Raw genomic sequence first — 20,248 nt, 5'->3', positions numbered from 1 at the left:
GCCATCTATCAGATGAGGAACTGAGACCCAGAGAAGTGAAGTGATTGCCCAAGGTCACATAGCAGGCATTCACTCATTCACTCAGTCGCATTTATTGAGCACTTAACTGTTTGCAAAGCACCCTTCTAAGCACTTGGGAGAGTGCAATATAACAATAAATTGACACACTCCCCGTCCACAACAAGCTCAGAGTCTAGAGGGGAAGACAGACAATACTATCCATAAATAAATAAATAAATTACAGAGATAATAATAACGGTATTTGTTAAATGCTTACTGTGTGCCAGGCACTGTTCTAAGTGCTGGGGTAGATGCATGGTTGTCAGGTTGTCCACGAGGGGCTCACAGTCTTATCTCCCATTTTACAGATGAGGCCCAGAGAAGTGAAGTGTCTTGCCCAAGGCCACACCGCAGACAAGTGACGGAGCTGGATTGGAACCCAAGACCTCGACTCCCAGGCCCGGGCTCTCTCCGCTACGTCTTGCATAAGTACTGTGGGACTGGGCACGGGGGTGAACGAAGGGAGCTAGTCAGGATGACGCAGAAGGGAGTGGGAGAAGAGGAGAGGAGGGGTTAGACAGGGAAGACTTTTTGGAGGAGATGGGCCTTCAAAAAGGCTTTGAAGGGAGGGAGAGCCAACTGTTTGTCTGATATGAGGACGGAGGGCATTCCAGGCCAGAGGCAGGATGTGGGCCAGAGGTTGGCGGCCAGAGAGATGAGATCGAGGTACAGTGAGAAGGTTAGTGAGAAGGCAGGTGGCAGAGCCAGAATTAGAACGCAGGTCCTCTGACCACCAGGCCCAGGCCCTTTCTGCTGGGCTCACCTTCCCGTTCCCATTAGGCACCCCGATAAATGGAATCGAGGAGGAGGAAGAAGGGATCAAGTCAGGGTGACACAGAAGGGAGTGGGAGAAGAGGAAAGGAGGGCTTCCTCGATGTGAGCCCCACATGGGAGAGGGATTATGTCAATCCTATTTACTTATATCCACCTTAGCACTTAATACAGTGCCTGGCACATAGTAAGCATTTAACAAATATCACAATTATTATTATTATTAGGGAATGTGTCTGCTGATTGTTATTTTGTGCTCTCCCAGGAGATTAGGACAGTGCTCTGCACACAGTAAGTGTGATTGAATGAATGAATTAATTAATTAGCACCCACCCCTGCAAGCCTGCTGTACTGAACCATGGGTAACATGGCGCCCCTCTCTCCCGGGACCTCTGTGCAACCAGAAAGCGCTCAGTAAGTATGATTGACTGACAAGCACTGGGAAAAAGCCACGAGGAGGCTGATTTGGACACCTCCTGGCCTGCAAGGGTTTTCTGCCTCTGGCTGAGAATGCCCCCCACTCCCCTTTTATATCTGACAGACGATTACTCCCCCCGCCTTCAAAGCCTTATTGAAGGCCCATCTCCTCCGAGAGGTCTTCCCTGACTAAGCCCTCCTTTCCTCTCTCCCACTCCGTTCTGCATCACCCTGACCTGCTCCCTTTATTCCTCGTCCTCCCAAACCCAAAGCACTTGTGTCCATATTAGTCATTTATTTATTTCTATTAATGTCCGCCTCTCACTTTAGACTGTAAGCTCTTGTAGGCAGGGAATGTGTCTGTTATAGTCTTATATTGTACTCTCTCAAACACTGAGTACGGTTCTCTGCACACATTAAGCACTCAATAAATACAATTGTTTGATTGAGTGGCGGGGCTTGGATCGGACACTGGGGAACAGTCAGCAGGAGACAGTTATAGACGGGGAGACATATTCCCTCCCCAGAAGGGGAGGGTCCCTGGCTTTCCCAGGTTCCGGCCGGGTCTGGTCGCCCCACCTGCCCTCTGAGTCCAAGGGCACCTGCCCCTTTGCTACCCATCACTCGAGTTTTCTCCCCAAAGATGGGGGGAGGTTCACCCCACAGGACTGAGGACAAGAACCCTCCCCTGCGGTAGGCCCCAGGCTTAACCAGTGAGCTACAGACCCTGCAGATGGGTGGGGGTCTCCCAGGCCCCTCCCACCCCAACCGGCCACCTCAGGGGAAGGGAACTGCTGCGGGCCGGGGTCGACTGGGCGGCAAGGCAGAAGAGACTGGCGTTGGGAAGGAAAGGCCTTCTCCCCATTGGAATAGCCGTTCCCCAGCGGCTCGGCGCTCCAACCCCTGGCCTGGAGACTCCGATCCTCCTGCTTCTGGTGTCCTGGGCCTAGAAACTCCGGTCCTACCGCTTCTTGTGCCCTGGGCTTGGAGACTCCGATCCTCCCGCTCCTGGTGCCCCAGGCCTGGAGACTCCAGTCTTCCCACTCCCGGTGCCCTGGGCCAGCCTGTGGTCGGGCAGAGTGGACGACCAGTTTCGTCCTTGGGGCCACTGCCCTGGACCTTGTGGTTTGGCTCCTACCCCAAACCGGCTGACACAAGCAACATATTTGATTGTGAAATTGAACCCAGGAGTCCATCTGTGCCAACCCCTCGCCCGCCGAGCCCCTCCCAGGGCCAAGGGTTTAAACCGTGACCGCGCTCGGCCGGGATCCTCAGATTCCGCGGCAGCAGCGGCATGAAGTCCGGAGGCCTCTTCGTCTTCGTGGCCCTTGTGGCTCTGAGCCCCGTCCAAGGTCGTGAGTTTGGGGAATGGGGGGCCGGGTGCAGGGGAGGGGCTTTTGTTCCTACAGGGGACGCTGCGTTTCCAGAGCAGACACAGGGAGCCTGGACAGGGGCAGTGCTGGGGCAGAGTTCTAGGCTCTCCATCCCCTGCCCTTCATCCTTCCCTGCCTCCTTCCTCAGCTGGCCAGCGGACAAATGTCTGTTCATCAGCCGGAGTGGTCCAGTCAGAATTCCAGGACAGCATCACGGGAAGCGCTGTGGTCTAGTGGAAAGAGCCCAGGTCTGGGAGACTGAGGACCCGGGTTTTAATCCCTGCTCTGCCACCTGACTGCTGTGTGACCTTGGGGCACTTATCTTCCTTATGCCTCAGTTTCCTCGACTGCAATTTGAGTTTTCAATTCTCCCTCCTACTCAACTGAGAGTCAGGGACTGTATCCAGCCTGATTAACTTGTATCTACCCTAGCGCTTAGAACACTTCTTGACACATGGTAAGCGCTTAACAAATACACTTAAAAAGAAACACAAAAAACTGGTACCATAGCCTGCAACCAGGATGGACAGAGGATTTGGCTCTCAGTTGTCTCCCGTCGAATTACAATCCAGAGCCAAGAGATCTGCAGAGAAGGACCAGTTCCCATTTCCTAGTTAATGTAAGAGTCGGGACTTTCCACCCCAACCTATTATCGTGATTTCACGGATTTACATTCTAAGATCTAAAAGCTGTGGCTTCGAGGCAGTTCAGTTTAAGGGTTAGTGCTGCTGTCTACAACTGGTATCTGAACCCCACTTCCGTGAGGGCCGGGGACCCTTTAATTCCCACCTCTGTATTCCCTCCCAGCATTTAGTGCAGTGCTCTGCACACAGCATGGCCTAATGGTTAGAGCTAAGGCCTGGGAGTCAGAAGGACCTGGGTTCAAATACCAGTTCTGCCACTTGTCCAATTTGTGACCCTGGGCGAATCACTTTCTTCTCTGTGCCTCAGTTCCCTCATCTGAAAATGAGGATTGAGACTGTATGCCCCATGTGGCATCTGGACTGTGTCCAACCTGATTAGTTTGTACCTACCCCAGCACTTAGAGCAGTTTCTGGCACATAATAAACGCTTTTAACAAATACCGTAAAAAATAAGTACTATCATTAATAAAACACATGAAATAAAGTTAAGGAACAACCCATCCTGGTTTTGGGTACATACACACGTGCACACAAAGGGGAGTAGGATAAGGAGAGGACCTCTAGGGTGATGGGGTTGGGGGCACCTAGGGCAGAGGGCACTGAGGGTCCTGGGGCTTCTCGACAGCCCCTGCTATGGGGCTGGGGGGGCTGCCCTGGCTGGAAGAGCAATGGTCAGGACTCCTGTCCGTCCTGCCCCCATCAACCCCGTGTGGCGTCCGGGAGGACGGGTCAGGCCGACAGTTCCGCCTTTTCAACATCGCTAAAATCCGCCCTTTCCTCTCCATCCAGACTACTACCACGTCAATCTAATCATTTATCCTATCCTGCCCTGACTGCATCAGCCTCCTTGCTGACCTCCCAGCCTCCTGTCTCTCCTCACTCCAGTCCCTACTTCACTCTCCTGCCCAGATCATTTTTCGACATTCAGGGACATGATTCCTTACTCCTCAAGAAACTCCGGCGGTTGCCCATCCACCTTTGCATCAGACAAAAATCCCTAACCGTTGGCTTCAAAGCCCTCGATCACCTTGCCCGCTCCTACCTCATCTCGCTATTCTCCTCCTACAAGCCAGCCCGCACGCTTCGCTCCTCTAATGCCAACCTTCTAACTGTACCTCAATCTTATCTATCTCACCGTCGACCCCTAGCCCAGGGTCCTGCTTCTGGCCTTGAGTGCCCTCCGTCCTAAAATCTGACAGACAGTTAGTCTCCCTCCCTTCAAAGCCTTATTTCAAAGCCAAAGTCCTCCAAGAGACTTTCCCTGACTAAACCTCCTTTCCTCTTCTCCCACTCCCTTCTGCATCTTTCTGACTTGCTCCCTTCATTCATCTCCCCCTCCCAGCCCTAAAACACTTATGTAAATATCTGTAGTTTATTTCTGTTAATGTCTGTCTCTCCCACTAGACTATAAGTGTGCTGTGGGCTGGGAATGTGTCTGTTTACTGTCCTATTTGATTATTATTATTAATAGTAATAATCATATTTATTGAGCACTTACCTTATGCAAAGCACTTTACTAAATTCTTGGGAGAATGCAATATAACATCAAACATGATCTCTGCCCACAGTGAGCTCACTATCTAGAGGGAGAGATAGACATTAATATAAACAGAGAAATTAATTAATTACAGATATGTATATATCTGTGCCCTGGGGAAGGGAGAGAAGATGAATGAAGGAGCAAGTATGAGCGACACAGAAGAGAGTGGGAGAAGAGAAGCAGCATGGCCTAGTGGCAAGAGCACAGGCTTGGGAGTCAGAGATCGTGGGTTCTAATCCCGGCTCCGCCACGTGTCTTCTGGGTGACCTTGAGCAAGTCACTTCATTTCTTTGGGCCTCAGTTATCTCATCTGTAAAATCAGGATTAAGACTGTGAGCCCCATGTGGGACAACTTGATTACCTTGTACCTAGCTCAGCGCTTAGGGCAGTGCCTGGCACATAGAAAGCACTTAACAAATACCATAATGATTATTATTATTATTATTATTAGAAGAGGAGAGGAGGGCTCCGTCAGGGAAGGCTTTCTGGAGGAGATGTGCCTTCAATAAGGCTTTGAAGTCAGGGAGAGCAATTAACTGTCTGATATGAGGAGGGAAGGCGTTCCAGGCCAGAGGTAGGATGTGGGCAAGAGGTCGGCGGCGAGACAGGTGTGATCGAGGTACAGTGAGAAGGTTAGCACCAGAGGAACAAAGTGTGTGGGCTGGGTTGTAGGAGGAGAGTAGCAAAGTGAGGTAGGAGGGGGCAAGGGGATTGCGGGCTTTAAAGCCAATGGTGAGGAGTTTTTGGTTGATGTGGAGGTGGGTGGGCAACCACTGGAGTTTCTTGAGGAGTGAGGAAACAAGGTCTGATCGTTTTTGAAGGAAAATGATTTGGCAAACAGAATGGAGCATGGACTGGAGTGGAAAGTGGCAAGAGGCAGGGAGGTCAGCAAGGAGGCTGATACAATAATCAGGGCGGGATAAGATAAGTGCTTGCATTAATGTGGTACCAGTTTGGATGGAGAGGAAAGGGCAGATTTGGGGGAATGTTGGGAGATTGTAGTCTCCAAGTTGCTTAGTACAGTGCTCTGCATAGAGCAAGCACTCAATAAATACGAATGAATTAATTTATTAATTAATACATGAATAAATGAATGAAAGGGAGCTGAGGCTAAGCGGGAATGTGTGCTAGACCAACTGGGGGTGGGGTGTGGCCGAAGAGGGAATGTAAAGGGAAGACCATCCACCCTGCCTGCCCCCCGACGGCTCCAGCTAACTGGACGTCCCCGCCCCCGGACTCTGGAAATCCTTCCTGTTAAGTTTAGGGACCATGACACCCTGGAGCTGCCCAATTCCCTGGGAGCCAGGAGAGCTCTCTCTACCCTGCCCGCACCACCCACCACACTGACTCTCCAGGATCTCCCTTCTCCCCGCAGGACAGCTTGGGCCCGGCAGGAGAGCGTGGGGCATAGGCCTAAGCGGGGCAGATGAGCGGGCCCGGAGGGAGCTGGGGAAGGTAGAAGAGGCTGAGGGCTTCAGGGAGACTCTCAGCTCTGCCCCCGATTCCCAGGGCCTCAGGAGAAGCTCCTCCCTCTAAGGAGCTGTTCCCTCTAGACCAAAACCTTCTTGTGGGCAGAGAAAATGTTTACTAACTCTGTTCTATCATACTTTCCCAACCACTTGGTACAGTGCTCTGCATGCAGTAAACCCTCAATAAATACCAGTGATTAACTGACTGATAGATAACCAGCCTTCTCCCACCTCAGACTTTGGAAAGTCTCATGTGTGTGTTTCAGGGATTAAGAAACCCAGTATCTGCCCACGCCCACCACCAGGAATAGAAGGGGACTGTGTATATTATTGCAAGGGAGATGATTCCTGCCCTCCAGGGCAAAAGTGCTGCAGCAACGGATGTGGCTATGTCTGCATGACACCGATAAAAACCAGTGAGCAGAGTGGCCCTTTGGGATGCAGTGTGGCCTGGTGGAGAGAGCTCAGCACTGACCGCCGCAGTTAGGACTGTTAGGAGACCTAAATACTAGCCCCTGCTGCACCTCTGGCATTCTGGGTGACCTTGGGCAAGTGATTTTACCTCAGAGGCCGATGCCAGATGGCACAGGTCTGTGATGCCCATGTGTTCTCCTAATCTTGCCCAGGATCCATCCCCCTGTTCACGGAAAGAGAGCTACCCTGGGCATCGGAGGACCTGCATTCTGATCCCAGTTCCGCTGCTTGCCTGCTGTACGATCTTGGGCAGATCACTGAATCCCCATGTTACAGATGAGTAAACTGAGGCATGGAGAAGTTCAATTACCTGTTGTCCTCCTACTTAGCCTCTGAACCCCATGTGGGACAGGGACTGCATCACAGCTCATTATCTTATATCTTCCCAGCTTGATATAGTTCTTGGCATATAGTAAGCATATAACAAATATTATTACTATCATTATTGTTATATGCCTGAGAACAGCAGGTTAGGTAGGGCTTCCTTGTCTGTGTTCTGGTGCAAACTTCAAGATAAAGAAATGCAAACATTTCATTTATGGAGGCTCATCAGGGCAAGGAGAACCAGTTTAAGACCATAGAAGAGGGCAGGGTTACAGACTGAATGTTGGCCAGAATCAGAATGGATTGTCCCCAAAGGGATTTAAAGGAAAGTAACATGGATCCAGTGGAGAGATCACAGGCCTGGAAGTCAGGGGAACTAGGGTCTAATCCCTGCTCCACTATTATCTACCACATGATCTTGGGCAAGACACTTCTCTGTGCCTCTAAAATGGAGATTAAATATTCCCTCCTCTACCTTGAGGCCCGTGTGGAATGGGGACTGTGTCTGAGCTAATTGCATTCTATCTATCCCAGTGCTTGACACATAGTAAGTGCTTAAAAAACACCACAATCGTTATTATTAATTACCACCTAAAACACACACACACCAAAAAAAAAAATCCTCCCAGAAACTCTTGTAGGACTGATCTGGTTCGGAGAAAGGATCTCGGATTTGGAAAAGCAATTAATGCTGTACCTTAAAATTAGATGCTAAATTCAAAAGGTTGAAATACTAAAGAGCGTCGAGAAAACTTAATTTATTTTGTGACTTCAAAAGCCAAACCTAATATAGAGCACATGAAACATTGACTGACACACACCCACACCCACGCAGGGGAATAGGATTGAAAACGGGTCCCTGGTGTGATGGGATTGGGGACACCTGAGGCAGGGGGAGCTGGGGTTTCTCCACAGCCCTCTCTGTGGAGCCGAGGGGCTCCTCTGACTGGAAGGGCAATGGTCAAGACTCCTGTCCCTCGTGCCCCCATCAGCCCCGCCTGGTGTCCGGGAGGACAGGTCAAGCCGTACAGTGGAGAGTGGGGGCTCGGGGTTGAGGGGGAATGTGAGTGGGACTGGTTGGGAGTGGGGTGTGGCCGAAGAAGAAATGTAAAGGGGAGACTCTCCATCCTATCTACCCCACCACGGCTCCAGCCGACCCAACATCCCCGATCACGGACTCTGGAAATTCCTCCTGTGTCGTTCAGGGACCATAAGACCCACGAGCTGCCCAATTCCCTGGAGGTCATGAGAGCTCCCTCTATCCTGCCCCCCACCCTGACTCTCCAGATCTCTCTTCTCCCAGCAGAACAGCTCAGGCCGGGCAGGAGAGCGTGAGACGTAGGGCCGAGCTGGCAGGTGAGTGGGACCGGAGGGAGTTGAGGGCGGGAGAAGAGGCTGAAGACTTTGGGGAGACTCTCAGCTCTGCCTCCTAACTCTTCCACTGATAGATAACCAAACCTGCTCGACCTCAGACATCAGAAAGTCTTCTGTGTGTGTGTTTCAGTGACTCCAAAACCCCCTCCGTGCCAAACCCAGCCATCAAAAGGAAGGTGTGGACACCAATGCAGGGGAGACAGTTCCTGCCCTCCGGCACAAAAATGCTGCAGCAGTGGATGTGGCCAAGTCTGTGCTCCAGAGTTTCCACCGGGTGAGTTGAGCGGCCCCTTGGTAGGCAGTTTGGTATGGAGGAAAGAGCCTGGGACCGGCAGCCAGGAGACCCGGGTTCTAGCCCCAGCTCTACCGCTGGCCTGCTGGGTGACCTCGTGCAAGTCATTTAACCTCTGGGGATCTCAGTTTCCTCATCAGTAAAACCAAGATAAAATTGACTGTGAGTCCTATGTGGGACAGGGATAGTCCTGATTCCATACACTCCAAGTTACCCCAGTGTTCAGAATCAGGGTAGCCTAGTGGATAAAGCATGGGCCTGGGACTCAGAAGGACCTGGGTTTGAATTCCAGCTCTGCCACTTATCTGCTTTGTGACCTTGAGCCAGTCACTTCACTCCTCTGGGCCTCAGTTCTCTCATCTATTAAATGGGGACTAAGACTGTGAGCCCCATGTGGGACAGGGACTGTGCCCAACCCAATTTGCTTATGTTCACCCCAGCACTTAATACAGTGCCTGGCACATAGTAAGTGCATAACCAATGCCACAATTATCATTATCCTACCACTTAGTAAGCATTTAATGAAGGCCATAATCTGTGACCTTCCTCCAAACCAACGGGTTTCAGTGGGATGAGGCGACCCCAGAGGCAGAGGCCGATCCCAGATGGCACAGGTCAGTAGTGCCCGTTTGTTCTCCCTGTCATGCCCAGGCTCCAGCCCCCTGATCACAGAAAGAGACCCAGCCTGAGTGTCAGCAGACCTGGGGTCTAATTCCGGCCCCACCGCTTGCCTGCCGTTGGATCTTGGGCAGATCACTTAAGTTCTCCATGTCTCAGTTTCCTCATCTGTAACATGGGGATTCAATAATTATTCTCCTCCTACTTAGACTCTGAACCTCAGGTGGGATAGGGCCTGGGTCCCACCGGATTATCTTGTATCTTTCCATCTAGATATAGTGCTTGGCATGTAGTAAGCACATAACAAATATTATTATTATTATTGTTATTATCATTATTGTCATGGCTATATGCCTGTGAACAGCAGCCCACGTAGGGCTTCCTTGCCTGTATTTCGCTACAAACTGCAAGATGTACAAATGCAAACATTTCATATCATTTCAAGCATATCATAGATGAAATGGGGGCTCATCAGGGCAAGGAGAACCAGTTTAAGACTGTTGAAGAGGGCAGGGTTAGTCTGAATATTGGCTGGAATCAGAATGGACAGGGGGCTTGTCCTCAAATGGACGTAAGGGGAAGCTTCATGGCACGGTGGAGAGATCAGAGGCCTAAGTGTCAGGGGACCTGGGTTCTAATCCTAGCTCCATTCACTGCCTTCCATCTAACCCTGGGTAAGTCGCTTCAATTCTCTGTGCCTCTACAGTGGAGATTAAATACCTGCTCTTCCTCTTCTACTGTGAGCTCCTTATGGGACAGGGAGTGTGTCTGAGCTGATTGCATTCTATCTACCCCAGTGCTTGACACATAGTAAGTGCTTAAAAAACACCACAATCATTATTATTAATTACAACCTAAAACACACACACACACAAATCCTCCCAGAAACTCCTGTGGAGCTGATCTGGTTCGGAGAAAGGATCTGGGCCTTGGAATAGCATTTGATGCTGCGGCTTAAAATTCGATGCTAAATTCAAAAGGCTGAAATATTAAAACACATCAAGAAAACTTAATTTGTCTATTTTGCAACTGTTTTCGAAGACCAAACATAATCTATAGCACATAAAATGATGACTGAGGGACACATGCACACACACACACCCACACGCACTCTGGGGAGTAGGTTGGAGAGAGGGTCCTTGGGGTTATGAGGTTAGGGGCACCTGGGAAAACGGGGTGCTGAGGGGCCCAGAACCTCTCCGCAGCCCCTGCTATGGGGCGAGGGGCTGCCCTGGCCGGAAGAGCAGTGGTCAGGACTCCTGTCCATCCTACCCCCATCAATCCCGTGTGGTGTCCAGGAACACAGGTCAGGCCGGGCAGCAGAGCGTGGGGCTTGGGGCTGAAAGGGAACACGAGCGGGACCGGTTGGAGGTTGGCGGTGGCGGAAGAGGGGATGTCAAGGGGAGATTATCTGCCCTGCCCACCCACAATAGCTCCTGCTAACTGGACGCCCCTGACCCCGGACTCTGGAAATCCCTCCTGTGTCATTCAGGGGCCATGAAGCACGGGAGCTGCCCGATTCACTGGAGGCCCAGAGAGCTCTCCTTACCCTGCCAACACTAACCACCACCCTGACTCTCCAGATCTCCCTTCTCCCGGTAGGGCCGGGCAGGAGAGCATGGTGGGTAGGGTTGAGCGGGGCAGGGAGTTGGGGTCGGGAGAAGAGGCTGAGGGCTTGGGGGAGACTCTCAGTTCCGCCCCCGGTTTCCCCAGGCCTCAGGAGAAGCTCCTCCTTCTAGGCTGTACCCTCCTCCCTCTAGCCCGAAAACTTCCGGAGGGCAGGGAATGTGTCTGTTAACTCTGTTACATTGTACTCTTCCAAGCATTTGGTACAGTGCTCTGTACACAGTGATCCCTCAATAAATTCCAGTGTCTGAGCGACTGATAGATAACCGGATGTCATCCGACTTTGGAAAATCTCACATGTGTGTTTCAGCGAAACCGAAACTCGGCATCTGCCCACCCATCCCAAAAAGAACAAAAGGGAGATGTGTACAGAATTGCAAAGGGGACGAATCCTGCCCTCCCGGGAGAAAGTGCTGCTCCAACGGATGTGACCATATCTGTGTGCCGCCAATGAAAACCGGTGAGTAGAGTGGCCCTTTGGGAGGCAGTGTGGCCTGGTGGAAAGAGCCTGAGATCAGCTGCCGGGAGACTCAGGTACTAGCCCCAGCTCCACCATTGGCCTGCTGGGTGATCTTGGGCGAGTCATCGAACCTCTGGGGACCTCAGTTTCCTCATCTGTAAAACCAGGATAAAATTGACTGTGAATCCTATGTGGGACAGGGATGGTGCTTGATTCCTTAGACTTCAATCAACCCAAGCGTTCAGCAGCAGCGTGGCTTAGTGGATAGAGCATGGGCCTGGGAGTCAGAGGAACCTGGGTTCAAATCCTAGCCCTGCCACTTATATGTTGTGACCTTGGGCAAGTCACTTTACTTCTCTGGGCCTCAATTCCTTCATCTGTCAAATGAGGACCAGGACTGTGAGCCCCATGTAGGACAGGGACTGTGCCCAACCCGGTTTGCTCATATTCACCCCAGCACTTACTACAGTACATGGTACATAGTAAGTGTTTAACAAATGTCACAAATACCATTTTCCTATCACCTAGTAAACTTTTAACGAAGGCCATAATCAGTCACCTTCCTCCGAACCAATGGATTCCAGGGGGACGGGCAGCCCCAGAGGCAGAGGCCGATACCAGATGGCAAAGGTCAGTGGTGCCCAATTGTTCTCCCTCTCATGCCCAGGTTCCAGCCCCTGGCTCATGCAAAGAGAGCTTGGCTGGGAGTCAGAAAACCTGATTTCTGATCCCAGCTCCACCGCTTGACTGCTGTACGATCTTGGGCAGATCACTGAACTTCTCCATGTCTCAGTTTCCTCATCTGGAAAGTGGGAATTCAATACCTGTCCTCCTCCTATTAGACTCTGAACCCCATGTTGGATGGGATCTGGGGCCCACCAGATTATCTTGTATCTTCGTAACTTGATATAGTTCTTGGTATATAGTAAACACACAACAAATATCATTATTCTTCTTATTATTGTTATTTTTATTATGCTTGTGAACAGCATCCCATGTAGGGCTGACATACCCATGTTTTGCTACAAACTGCAAGACAAACAAATGCAAACATTTTATCTTTGGAGATCTGTCGGGGCAAGGAAACCTGCTTTAAGACTGTAAAAGAGGATAGGATTACAGTCTGAATGTGGACTGGAGTCAGGATAGACAGGGGGCTGTCCTCAAATGGATGTAAAGGGAACCCTCTTGGCACGGTGGAGAGATCCCGGGCCTAGGCGGCAGGGGACCTGTGTTGTAATCCCACCTCCACCAGTGCCTGCCGCCTAACCTTGGGCAAGTCACTTCACTTTTCTTCACTTCTAAAAGGGAGATTAAATACCTGCTCTTCCTCCCTCCTCTACAGTGAGCCCCGTGAGGGAAAGGGCCTATATCTGAGCTAATGGCATTATATCTACCTCAGTGCTTGACACATAGTAAGTGCTAAGCAAACACCATAATCCACCATAATCGTTTTATTAACTACAACCAGAAAAACAAACACACACACACACACATACACACACACACAAATCCTCCCAGAAGCTTCCTGGTAGTGATCTGGTTCAAAGATTTGGGACTTGAAATAGAATTTGATGCTTAAAATTAGATGCTAAATTCAAAAGGCTGAAATATTAAATAGTGTCAAAACAACTTAATTTGTTTATCTTGCCACTGTTTTCAAAGACCAAACATAATATATAGCACATGAAACGATGACAGAGTGACAAACACACACACACAGAGGGAGTAGGTTAGAGAGAGAGTCCCTGGAGAGATGGGGTTGGGATAATAGAATAGATAACTGGATAATAGAAGAGGTCGAGACACAGAGGACATGGGGCACTGAAGTCGTAAGGGCTCTCCTCAGCTCGCTGTGGGGCCGAGGGGCTGCCCTGGCCGGAAGAGCAATGGTCAGGACTCCTCTGCCTCCTGCCCCCATCAGCACCGTGTGGTGTCCGGGAGGTCAGGCCAGGCCGGGCAGCGGACTGTGGGGCTTGGAACTGAGGGGGGAAGTGAACGGGATTGGTGGGGGCAGGGGATGGCCAAAGAGGGAATGCCAAAGGGAGACCGTCCACCCTGCCCGCCCCCCGATGGCTCCAGCTAATGGGGCGTCCCCGACCCCGGACTCTGGAAATCCGTCCTGTGTCATTCAGGGGCCCGTGAGGCCTGGAAGCTGCCCAATTCTCTGGGGGCCCAGAGAGCTCTCTCTACCCTGACCACATCACCCACCACCCTGACCCTCCAGATCTCCCTTCTCCTAGTAGGACAGCTCGGGCCGGGCAGGAGAACGTGGGGGGTAGGGCTGGGTGGGGCAGGTGAGCGGGATCGGAGGGACTTGGGGGAGGGAGAAGAGGCTGAGGGCTTGGGGGAGACTTTCAACTCGGCCCCCAGCTTCCCCAGGCCTCAGGAGAAGCTCCTCCCTCTAGACCGTACCCTCCTCCTTCTTGCCCGAAACCTCCTTGTGGGCAGGAAGTGTGCCTACCGACTCTCTTCTCTTTTACTCTCCAAAGGTTTAGTGCAGTGCTCCGCACATGGTAATTGCTCAATAAATACCAGTGGTTTTTCGACTGATAGATAATCGACAGTCTCCAAACCCAGATTTCAGAAAGTCTTGTTTGTCTCTGTTTCAGTGATTCCAAAACGCCCCCCCTGCCCACCCCCACCATCGGGAAAAAAAGGGAGATGTGATCAAGATTGCCAGAAAGACTCTACCTGCCAAAGGAAGCCGGAGTGCTGCAGCCAAGGTTGTGGACAGGCCTGCGGTCCACCAACGAAAGGCAGTGAGTAGAGTGGCCCTTTGGGAGGCGGTGTGGCCTGGTGGAAAGAATCCGGGATCAGCTGACAGGAGACCCGGCTTCTAGCCCCAGCTCCACTACTGGTCTGCTGGGTGACCTTGGGCAAGTCATTTAACTTCTGAAGACCTTATTTTCCTCATCAGTAAAACTGGAATAAAATGGACCGATTCCTATGCGAGACAGAGATGGTGCCTGATTCCTTAAACACAAATCCACCCCAGCATTGAGAAATAGCGTGGCCTAGTGGCTAGAGCCCAGGCCTGGGAGTCAGAAGGACCCGGTTTCGAATCCTAGCCCTGCCACTTACCCGCTCTGTGACCTTGGGCAAGTCACTTCACTTCCCTGGGCCGCAGTTCCCTCATCGGTCAAATGGAGATTAAGACGGCGAGCCCCATGTGGAACAGAGGTTGTGCCCAACCTAATTTGCATGTTTCAGCCCAGCACTTAGAACGGTGCCTGGCACATAGTAAGCGCTTAAACAGTGCCTCAGTTATCATTATCACATCACTCGTAAGAGTATAATGAAGACCATAATCTGTGACCTTCTTCTGAACCAACAGGTTTCAGTGGGACAAGGTGGCCCCAGGGGAAGAGGCCGATCCCAGATGGCACAGGTCAGTGGTGCCCATTCATTCTCCCTCTCATGCCCAGCCAGGCTCCACTCCCCAACTCTCAGAAAGAGAGTGAGCCTGTGCGTCAGAGGACCTGAGTTCTAATCCCGCTATGCCTCTTGCCTGTTGTATGATCTTGGGCAGCTTACTCAATATATCCATGCCTTGGTTTCCTCATTCGTAACACTGGAATTCAGTAACTCTTCTCCTACTTTGACTCTGAACCCCAGTGGGACAACGACTCTGTCCCAGTGGATTATTAATTTTATCAATAATAATTATTATTATTATGGAATTTGTTGAGCACTTACTGCATGTGCTTGTACAGAAGCAGCGTGGCGCAATGGAAAGAGCACGGGCTTTGGAGTCAGGGCTCATGAATTCGAATCCCAGCTCTGCCACTTGTCAGCTGTGTGACTGTGGGCAAGTCACTTAACTTCTCTGTGCCTCAGTTCCCTCATCTGTAAAATGGGGATGAAGACTGTGAGCCCCACGTGGGACAACCTGATTCCCCTGTGTTTACCCCAGCGCTTAGAACAGTGCTCTGCACATAGTAAGCGCTTAACAAATACCAACATTATTACATGTGAGGCCCTGTACTAAGTCCTGGGGTGGATACAAGCAAATCGGGTTGGACACAGTCCCTGTCCCACTTGGGGCTCAGGGTCTCAATCCCCATTTTACAGATGAGGTAACTGACGCCCATAGAAGTGAAGTGATTTGCCCAAGGTCACACAGCTGACAAGCGGCAGAGCTGGGATGGGAACCCATGATCTTGTGACTTAGAGGCCTGTGCTCTATCCATTATGCCATGCCGCTTCTTATACGTATCTTGTGCTTTCCCCACTTGATATAGTTTTTGGCATATAGTAAGGTTGTAATAAATGTTATTATAATGATTACTATTATTATTGCCTGTGAATAGCAGCCCATGTAGGGGGCATACATACCCATGTTCTGCTCCAAACTGCAAGACAAATACGAACATATCAACTGTGGAGGTTTGTCGGGCCACAGACAGCCAGCTTAAGACCGTAGAAGAGGGCAGGGTCAGAGTCTGAATATTGGCTGGAATCAGAATGGACAGGAGTCTCGTCCCTGAATGGATGTAAAGGGAAGCAACCTGGCCCAGAAGAGAGGGTACAGGCCTAGAAGTCAGGGGACCTGGGTTCTAATCCGGGCTCCACCTATTGCCTGCCGTCTAACCACAGTCAAGTCACTTCACTTCTCTGTGCCTCTAAAATGGGGATTAAATACCTGCTCTTTTTTCCTCTTCAATCATGAGGCCAGTGTGGGACAGGGTCTGTGTCTGAGGTAATAGCGTTATATCTTCCTCAGTACTTTTGCAATTGCTTGACAAACACCACAGTGACAACCTCACACAAACACGCCCACAAACACAAAAAATCCTCCCAGAACCTTCCCTGGGATTGATCTGGTTCGAAGAACGGATTTGGGACTTGGAAGAGAACTTGATCCTTGGCTTAATATTAGATACTAAAGTCAGAAGGCTGAACTATTAAAAAGCATCAAGAAAACTTAATTTGCTCATAAACACACACATACACACTCAAACACACACACACACACGAAGGGGAGTAGGTTGAAACGAGTGTCCCTGGGGTGATGGGGTTGGGGGCACAGGATGCTGAGGGTCCAGCAGTACAGGTCAGGCCAGGCAGCGGAGCGTGGGGCTTGGCCCTGAGGGAGAACGTGGGCGGGGGAAGAGGAAATGTCGAACGGAGATGCTCCGCCTTGCCTGCCTCCCGACTGCTCCGGCTAACTGGATGTCCCCGACCCCGGAATCTGGAAATCCCTCCTGTGTCATTCAGGGACCGTGAGGCCCGGGAGCTGCCCGATTCCTTGGGGGCCCGGAGAGCTCTCTCTACCCTGCCCACACCACCCACCACCCTGACTCTCCAGATCTCCCTTCTCCCAGCCGGACAGCTCAAACCGGGCAGGAGAGTGGGGGGGCATAGGGCTGAACGGGGCAGGTGAGGGCGACCGGAGGGAGCTGGGGCAGGCAGAAGAGGCTGAGGGCTTGGGGGAGACACTCAGCTCAGCCCTCCGCTTCCCAGGGCCTCGGGAGAAGCTCCTTGTGGGCAGGGAACATGTCTACCAACTCTCTTCTATTATACTCTCCTAAGCATTTGGTACAGGACTCTGCACACAGTAAGCGCTCAATAAATACTGGTGATTGATCGACTGACAGATAACCGACCGTCTCCAACCCCAGATCTCAGAAAGTCTCGTGTGCGTTTGTTTCAGTGGTTCATAGACCCGGTATCTGCCCCAAACTGCCACCATCTCCAACAGGGAAGTGTTCACAGAATTGCAGGGGAGACTATTCCTGCCCTCGGGGGCATAAATGCTGCAGCAGCGGATGTGGCCAAGTGTGTGCACCAGCGACGACGAAGGGTAAGTAAAACAGCCTTTTGGGAGACAGTGTTGCCCAGCGGAAAGAACCCGAGACCGTAAGCCAGGAAACCTGGGTTTTTCCCCGAGCTCTGGCACTGGCCTCCTAGTTGGACAGATGATTTAAACTCTGTGGACCTCAGTTTTCTCCTCTCTAAAATGGGAACCGATTTGATTGCAAGCCTCGTGTAGGACAGGACAGCATTTAGCACTTAGAAAGCATATAATGAATGCCATTATTTTTGCCTTTCCTCCAGACCAATGGTCTAAGTGGGATGAGATTAGAGTGTAAGCTCCTTATGGGAAGGGCACGTGTTTACCAACTCTGTTACGGTGTAACCCAAGGGCTTAGTACAGTGCTCTGCACACAGTGAGAGCCCAGTCAATACCATTTCTTGATCGCTTAATGAGATGACCCAGAGTTGGAGAACAGCTCCCAGATGGCACAGGTCAGTGATGCCCGTTCGTCGCCCCTCTCCTGCCTAGCTTCTGGAAGTATCTGTGAGAAGCCCGTGGAGGTAGGCCGATGTATGGGCCACATGCCCATGTACTACTATAACTCCAAGAAGAAGAAATGTGAACCGTTCATCTATGGAGGCTGTCAGGGGAACGAGAACCGGTTTAAGACCATGGACTTGTGCAAGTCTCACTGTGGAGGTAAGGGCCAGAGACCAGGTTCCAGATAGAAGGGCCCGGCTTGGAGACCCAGGCTATCTGGAAGCCAGGTGGTAGAGTTCTTTTCTCCCGTGTCTCTACGGGCCACGAGGCAATGAGCTGGTTTGGGGCTTTGGTGGTAAGAAGTCAAGGGTGGGCAAGGAGGAGGGGCTGACCACTCTGCTGACCAGGCATTAGAGGATGGGGTCAGGCACGAAGTACGGGGAGAGGCAGTCTGGAAGACTGGGTGAAAAAGGGGAGGAGGCAGCACTGGGGATGCATGAAATTGGGTAGAATCAGGCCCAAAAGGGAAGGTATCTGTCTCATGGGCCACCAATGGTCATCAGGGCCTGGGGACGGGCATTTTCCATCAGCCCCTGGGCTCTAGCAGCTGATGAGGGGGTTCATGGGAATTTCATTCCACCAGTCCCCAGGCTCTAGGATCTGAAGATGGATTCCTTAGCTCCTCCTCCCCAGCCTCCAGCCTCCTCCCTTGCAGATAGGCTATGGGTGTGGGAGTCAGAGGGCCTGGTTTCTAATCCTAGATCTACCATTTGCATGCTGTATGACCTTGGGCAACTAACAATTTCCCCATGTCTCAGTTTCTTCATGGAGATTCAATATCTATTCTCCCTCCTATTTAGACTGTAAATCCCATTTCAGGAGAGGTTATCTTGTATATACCCCCAACTTGATATAGTCCACCCCGCCCTCCCTCACCGACGGCTCCGGCTAACTGGGCTTCCCCAACCCCGGATTCTGGAATCCTTCCTCTGTCGTTCAGGGAGCACGAAATCCGGGAGATGCCCACCTCCACCGAAAGGATACCGTGGAAGCTGTTACGAATCCTGCAAAGGAGACCAGTACTGCCCTCCGAAACACAAGTGCTGCAGCAACGGATGTGGTCGTTCCTGCAAGTTAGCGGTGACAGACAGTGAGTGACCCAAGAGCGTCTGATCGGACTGCAGTTTTAGTGGGGTGACGATTCTAACTTGCTCTGGGGCCTTGCCCTTTTGGGGGGGGGGGTATGCCGGTTTCCACGCTGACCCTCTGGCTGCACTTGATATTTTGAAGACCTGCATGGCCCCTCTGGCCCAGGACTGACCCGCACCTTTAAGACGCAATTATTCTCATGTTCTTCTGCAACCCCACCTCTTGGTATTGTGAACGATTTGACTATGAGGGTGACGGGGGTTGATGGGAGGGGAATGCAAAGGGATGTGATCCCCGTGGGGAGAAAAAGGCCAGAGAAGCAGGGCCCATCCACGGGCCAGCCCTGAGCCAGTGACCCACCGGGACACCCTCCACCCCACTTGGCAAACACTCATGTCCACTGCGTGTGGACAGATGGACACTTGGGGGCATTTGCCATGGTGGCCATGAGCCCTGAGTCCAATCCCTGGGCCCACCCAGGTCACCAGGACTTCGCGGAGCAGAGACTCATGGGAGTGGGGTGGGAGGGCTGTGTGATAGAGGTGGGACGGGAAGAAGAATAATAACTGGTATTTGTTAAGTGCTTACTATGTGTCAGGCACTGTTCTAAGCGCTGGGTGAGATACAAGATAACTGGGTGGGAGACCCTGCCCACAAAGCAGTAACAGTCTTAATCCGTTTTACAGAAGAGGGAACTGAGGCACAGAGAAGTGAAGTGAGTTCCCCAAGGTCACCCAACAGACAAGCGGCAGAGCTGGAACTAGAACACAGGTTCTTCTGAGTCCCAGGCCCGTGCTCTATCCACTAAGCCATGCTGCTTCTCGTGAAACTGAAATAACAATAATAATGATAATTATGGTATTTGTAAAGTGCTTACTATGTTCCAGGCACTGTACTAAGCACTAGGGTGGATCCAAGCAAATTGGGTTGGACACAGTCCCCATCCCACATGGGGATCACAGTCTTGATCCCCATTTTACAGCTGAGGTAACTGAGGCACAGAGAAGTCAAGTGACTTGCTCAAGATCCCTCAGCAAGCAAGTGGTGGAGCTGAGATTAGAATCCAGGTCCATTTGACTCCTGGGCCTGAGCTCTAGCCACTACACAGGACAGTTTTTACCTCACTAACATCCCATTGGCCTCTGGCCTGGAACTCTTTCCCTCCCCTCTGCCCTCCGGTTTAGCCACGTTAGTGAGTGGACCCGTCGATTTCCGGGGCTCTCAGCTTTCATATCCCTCCCCCTGTGCTCCAGAACAGGGGCTGACTCTGATCATGAGCTCAACTGAATTTCCTCTTTCCAGACCCATGGATCTCCTTCAATTGATCGTCCACCCAGGGATGGCCATCTGCCCACTCATGGAAGCCGGAGATCTGCGGCTTCGGGGGGGGGGGGGCGGGGAGGGAGGGAGTCCTGT

At 51.5% G+C, this 20,248-nt stretch overlaps 1 protein-coding gene and 1 long non-coding RNA gene across 5 annotated transcripts; one reads left to right on the top strand and one right to left on the bottom strand.

Moving 5' to 3' along the window:
* The first annotated feature begins 467 nt into the window (after positions 1 to 467).
* On the top strand, positions 468 to 20,218 carry LOC103170722 (WAP four-disulfide core domain protein 3-like). 4 transcript variants are annotated; one of them, XM_029081806.1, is made up of 10 exons: positions 468 to 489; positions 1,097 to 1,245; positions 8,577 to 8,720; positions 11,293 to 11,442; positions 14,055 to 14,204; positions 14,780 to 14,833; positions 17,099 to 17,248; positions 17,732 to 17,902; positions 18,684 to 18,833; positions 20,135 to 20,218. In XM_029081806.1, coding segments are annotated over exons 2-10 (993 nt in total). In that variant the 5' UTR covers positions 468 to 489; positions 1,097 to 1,244; the 3' UTR covers positions 20,158 to 20,218. The 4 variants fall into 4 exon arrangements, with proteins under 4 accessions (XP_028937639.1, XP_039770380.1, XP_028937638.1 ...); XM_039914446.1 differs by lacking the exon at positions 468 to 489 and having other exon boundaries at positions 1,081 to 1,245; XM_029081805.1 differs by lacking the exons at positions 468 to 489; positions 1,097 to 1,245 and adding an exon at positions 1,624 to 2,600.
* On the bottom strand, positions 12,392 to 14,528 carry LOC114817737. Its single transcript, XR_003765595.2, has 2 exons — positions 14,137 to 14,528; positions 12,392 to 13,424 (listed from the first exon to the last, which is right to left on the bottom strand). It is a non-coding gene; the product is annotated as an uncharacterized LOC114817737 (long non-coding RNA).
* Positions 20,219 to 20,248: the final 30 nt, after the last annotated feature.

This window comes from Ornithorhynchus anatinus, chromosome 17 (genome assembly GCF_004115215.2).
Source record: "Ornithorhynchus anatinus isolate Pmale09 chromosome 17, mOrnAna1.pri.v4, whole genome shotgun sequence".
Lineage (NCBI taxonomy): Eukaryota > Metazoa > Chordata > Mammalia > Monotremata > Ornithorhynchidae > Ornithorhynchus > Ornithorhynchus anatinus.
This window is presented reverse-complemented; position numbering and strand designations above follow the sequence as displayed.